The following is a 4,290-nucleotide window of genomic DNA, read 5'->3' as shown; positions in this document are numbered from 1 at the left end:
AATGTGGTCTTTTTTGTTGTTGTTTGTGGGGCTTGAACTCTGGGCCTGGGTACTGTCCCTCAGCTCTTTAGCTCAAGCTAGCACTCTATCACATAAGCCACAGCATCACTTCCAGTTTTCAGGTAGTTTATTGGGGCTAAGAGGCTCGTGGACTTTCCTGCCTGGGCTGGCTTTGAAACTCTACCCTCAGAGCTCAGCCTCCTGAATAGCTAGGGTTACAGAATGAAATTTTTTTTTTGGGGGGGGGGTCTCGTGGGGCCTGAACTCTGGGCCTGGGCGCCGTCCCTCAGCTCAAGGCTAGCGCTCTACCACTTGAGCCACAGCACTACTTTGGCTTTTTTCTTATGTAGTACTGAGGAATCGAACCCAGGGCCTCAGGCATGCAAGGCAAGCACTCTACCACTGAGCCACCTTCCCAGTCCTGCAATTAAAATTTTTTTTTTTGTTGGTCATGGGGCTTGAACTCTGGGCCTGAGCACTGTCCCTCAGCTCTTCAGCTCAAGGCTAGCACTCTAACACTTGAGCCACAGCCCCACTTCCGGCTTTTTTGTTTATGTGGTACTGAGGAATCGAACCAAGGGCCTCATGCATCTGAGGCAAGTACTCTAACTCTGAGCCACCTTCCCAGCCCCCAGACAAAATGCAATGTTTTTCACCCACATATAAGTAGTGTCTATCTCTTCATCACCCTTCAGACAGAAGACATCAGACTGTTTGATGATCGCAATTTATTATGTCAGTAGCACAGAGACCAAGTATTATTTTAACAGGAACTATGTCTACATAGAAGTAGGCGATCATCCATGCCATTTTTTTTTTTGGATCTGTGCGCGCTTTTAATCATGTTTTTGTAGTTTTTTGATCATCATCTTATGCCGTTCAATTTGCTTCTGCAGACGTTCAATCTCTTGCTTATGCTCCTCAATCTCATTTTCATGGTGTTTCCTCAAGGCATTCAATTGCTCTTTAGTCTTCTCTCTACAAAGACATGGTGGCTTGGGGTTTATTTCCAGTCCTCCATCCCTAAAAGATCTCTAAGCATACCCTGAAATAGCCAAGGCAAGTAACTGGCATCTCAATCCCATGAGTCCTGCTGGCCATCCCCTTCTATCGTCAAGTCCACCAGTGAAACAATCCCTCCTGGTTTTTCCTTTTTGTGGTATTGGAATTTGAACTTAGAACCTTGTATTTGCTAGGTAAGTGCTGTACTGTTTGGGGTGCGGTCGTGGGGCCTGAACTCTGGGCCTGGTCACTGTCCCTCAGCTCTTCAGCTCAAGGCTAGCGTTCTACCACTTGAACCACAGCGCCATTTCCGGCTTTTTTTTTTTCTTTTTGCTTATGTGGTGCTGAGGAATCGAACCCAGGGCCTCATGCATGCAAGGCAAGTGCTCTACCACTGAGCCACCTTCCCAGCCCAGTGCTGTACTATTTGAGCTATACGTCTAGTTCAGAATCCTCTATTAAAAGTATCCATCTTTTTTTTTTTTTTCTTTTAGGTGCCAGTCATGGGGCTTGAACTCAGGGATTAGGAACTGTCCCTGAACGTGTTTTGCTCAAGTCTAGAGCTTTACCACTTGAGCTACGACTCCACTTCTGCCTTTTTGGTGATTAATCTCAGTGACTTTCCTGCCTGGGGTGTCTTAACCTCGAAAACCTCAGCCTCCTGAGTAGCTAGGATTAGTGGTGTAAGCCACTGTTGCCTGGCTTTCTCTTTTCTTTTTTCACAGGCAGAGAAAGGAGATTTATTATGTGACAGACATGGGAAGACAGCACTTTATTTTTTTAATTTTTTTGGGGGGTCCGGTCGTGGGGCCTGAACTCTGGGCCTGGGCGCTGTTCCTCAGCTCTTCAGCTCAAGGCTAGTGCTCTACCACTTGAGCCACAGCGCCACTTTCTGGCTTTTTCTGCTTATGTGGTGCTGAGGAATTGAACCCAGGGACTCATGCATGCAAGGCAAGCACTCTACCACTGAGCCACCTTCCGAGCCCCCAGAGCATTTAAAAAAAACAAAACAAAACAAAAAAACTTGGTGCAGCCCTAGGGCTTAAACTCAGGACCTAGACACTGTCCCTGAGCTTTTTTGCTCAAGCACCACTTGAGCCACAGCTCTGCTTCCAGCTTTTTTGGTGATTAACTAGAGGTAAGTCTCAAGGACTTTCCTGCCCAGGCTTGTTTGGAAGTGTGACCCTCAGATCTCAGCTTCCTGAGTAGCTAAGTGTATAAATTATGAGCTCTTCTTTTCAGACTCTTCTTCAAAGTAAAGAAGCCCAGCAAAGTGTATTAGTCTCCATACTTTATCAGAGGAATACACTTAAGAAAAACAAAAACAAGCTGGCTCATGCCTGTAATCCTAGCTACTCAGGAGCTGAGATCTGAGGATCAAGGTTGAAAGTCAGCCTCATCTCCAATAAACCACCAGAAAACCAGAAATGGCGCTGTGGCTCAAGCGGTAGAGTGCTTGCTTTGAGCTGAAGAGCTGAGGGACATGAGTTCAAGTCCCATATCCAACAAAAAGCAAAAACAAAAAACAAACAAACAAACAAACAAAAACAGAGCATAAGGATAAAGAGATGTGATTAAATAACAAATATCTGTCTCCTAGTCCAATTTGCCCAGGTCTTTCTTTGGCTAGAGAAATACACAATCCACCGTGTAGACTAAAGTAGGTTCCCTTGTATGTGCAGTATCACACAGTCACAATGTGTAGGTCAGGTCAACCTTGAACTAAAGTTCTTCAGCTTCAGTCAGCTTCCCTAGTGCTGGAATTAGAGACCTGTGCCATTACCATGCTAAGCTTCTGATAATAAAGGTTCCCCCCCCCCCCCCCAGTGCTGTGGATGGCACACAGGGTCCTGTGCATGCACAGTGCTAGGCAAACATGCTATCACTAAGATACACTTGCAGCAGCACACCATGATAATTCTTTTTTTTTTGGGGTCCGGTCGTGGGGCCTGAACTCTGGGCCTGGGCGTTGTCCCTCAGCTCTTCAGCTCAAGGCTAGCACTCTACCACTTGAGCCACAGCGCCACTTCCGGATTTTTTCTTTTTGCTTATGTGGTGCTGGGGAATCGAACCCAGGGCCTCATGCATGCAAGGCAAGCACTCTACCACTGAGCCACCTCCCCAGCCCCCCCATGATAATTCTTAAGAAGACACACACGCCAAAGGTGAAGCAGAAACAAGATTAGTTTCTTGCTGCTTCCCAGAGTGGGCAGGAGTCAGTTAAAGATAATTCATGACTGAGAAAGGTTGCAAGACAGGCCTAGGCCACTCCCAGCTCCTAAACAGAAGAGAGCAATGTACAAGTCCAGGATTTGGGCTGGTTCCAGTAGGGGAAAAGTCTCCAGCACGGTGGAGTCTAACCATGAGCAGATACTAGCAGCTCCTAGGAAACACTCTCACCGGCATTTGGGAGGTCTACCGATGGTCTTCGTGTCTGAAGAGTCAGGAAATGAGTGTGAGTTTGCGAATCAAAGGCATGTGTGGGAGGAATAAGGGAATGGTCGGTGGGTAAGGGTTGGGGGGGAGGTCAGGCTCAAGATGTATACAAGTATTGGAGGGTAGCATATAGCCTCAAGGAATCTGGGGGAGTTTTTCAGGAATGGGGCGCGGGGGGGGGGGGGACTGCCACAAGCGAGGAGGCGTGGGCTGGGAGTCCTGGTGACCAACACTGAAAATAGCTTGGGTTGGGAGCGCCGGTATTGTTGAGCAAGGAAATGGGAGCATCCTGTAAGAACTATATTTGGTAATAGTCGGGTCTCAATGGTGGAGATCTAATGGGCTCAGGGCCTGTTAGTCCTGCTGGTGGGACCCGGGGGGAGGGAAGGAGGGAATCCCAAGGAACCTGGTAGGGGCTAGGGGCGGGTGGGGCGACTGAAAGCTTAAGGAGGCTTGGCTGGGCGGTCAGGGGCTGGGCAGCCGAGCTGGTGGGCCTCACCGGAAGTATCGATCCTCTTCAGCTTTCTCTCTCATACCGAAGGCCCCACCAGCATCCCGGATGGCGCCTGCGCTCCGGTCAGGACCATCCGCCTGCGAGAGAGAGAGCGGGCAGTCAGGACATTGGTAATAGTGCAGAAGGGAAGGTTTAAAAAAAGAAGCGTTCCGGGATGGGGCGAGGGATACAATGGCAGAGTACCTGGTCGGAACTGAAGCTTCGGGTTTGTACGGCCCTCCATCCCCAGACGCCGAGCCGTGCTCGAGCCACCAACGCCGAGCCAGCCATCGTGACTAGCGCAGCACCTCTCCTGGCTCTCAGCGTGGCCGCTTTTGTGTGCGCGCTCACACCCAGGA

At 49.2% G+C, this 4,290-nt stretch overlaps 1 protein-coding gene across 1 annotated transcript; it reads right to left on the bottom strand.

Moving 5' to 3' along the window:
- Positions 1–711: 711 nt before the first annotated feature.
- On the bottom strand, positions 712–4,290 carry Atp5if1 (ATP synthase inhibitory factor subunit 1). Its single transcript, XM_042688494.1, has 3 exons — positions 4,136–4,290; positions 3,938–4,029; positions 712–978 (listed from the first exon to the last, which is right to left on the bottom strand). The coding sequence occupies exons 1-3, from the start codon at positions 4,220–4,222 to the stop codon at positions 837–839; spliced, it is 321 nt and encodes a 106-aa protein (XP_042544428.1). The 5' UTR covers positions 4,223–4,290; the 3' UTR covers positions 712–836.

This window comes from Dipodomys spectabilis, unplaced genomic scaffold (genome assembly GCF_019054845.1).
Source record: "Dipodomys spectabilis isolate Male_0828 unplaced genomic scaffold, ASM1905484v1 ptg000118l, whole genome shotgun sequence".
Classification (NCBI taxonomy): domain Eukaryota; kingdom Metazoa; phylum Chordata; class Mammalia; order Rodentia; family Heteromyidae; genus Dipodomys; species Dipodomys spectabilis.
Note: the sequence above shows the minus strand (reverse complement) of the source record. Positions and strands in the feature narration are given on the sequence as shown.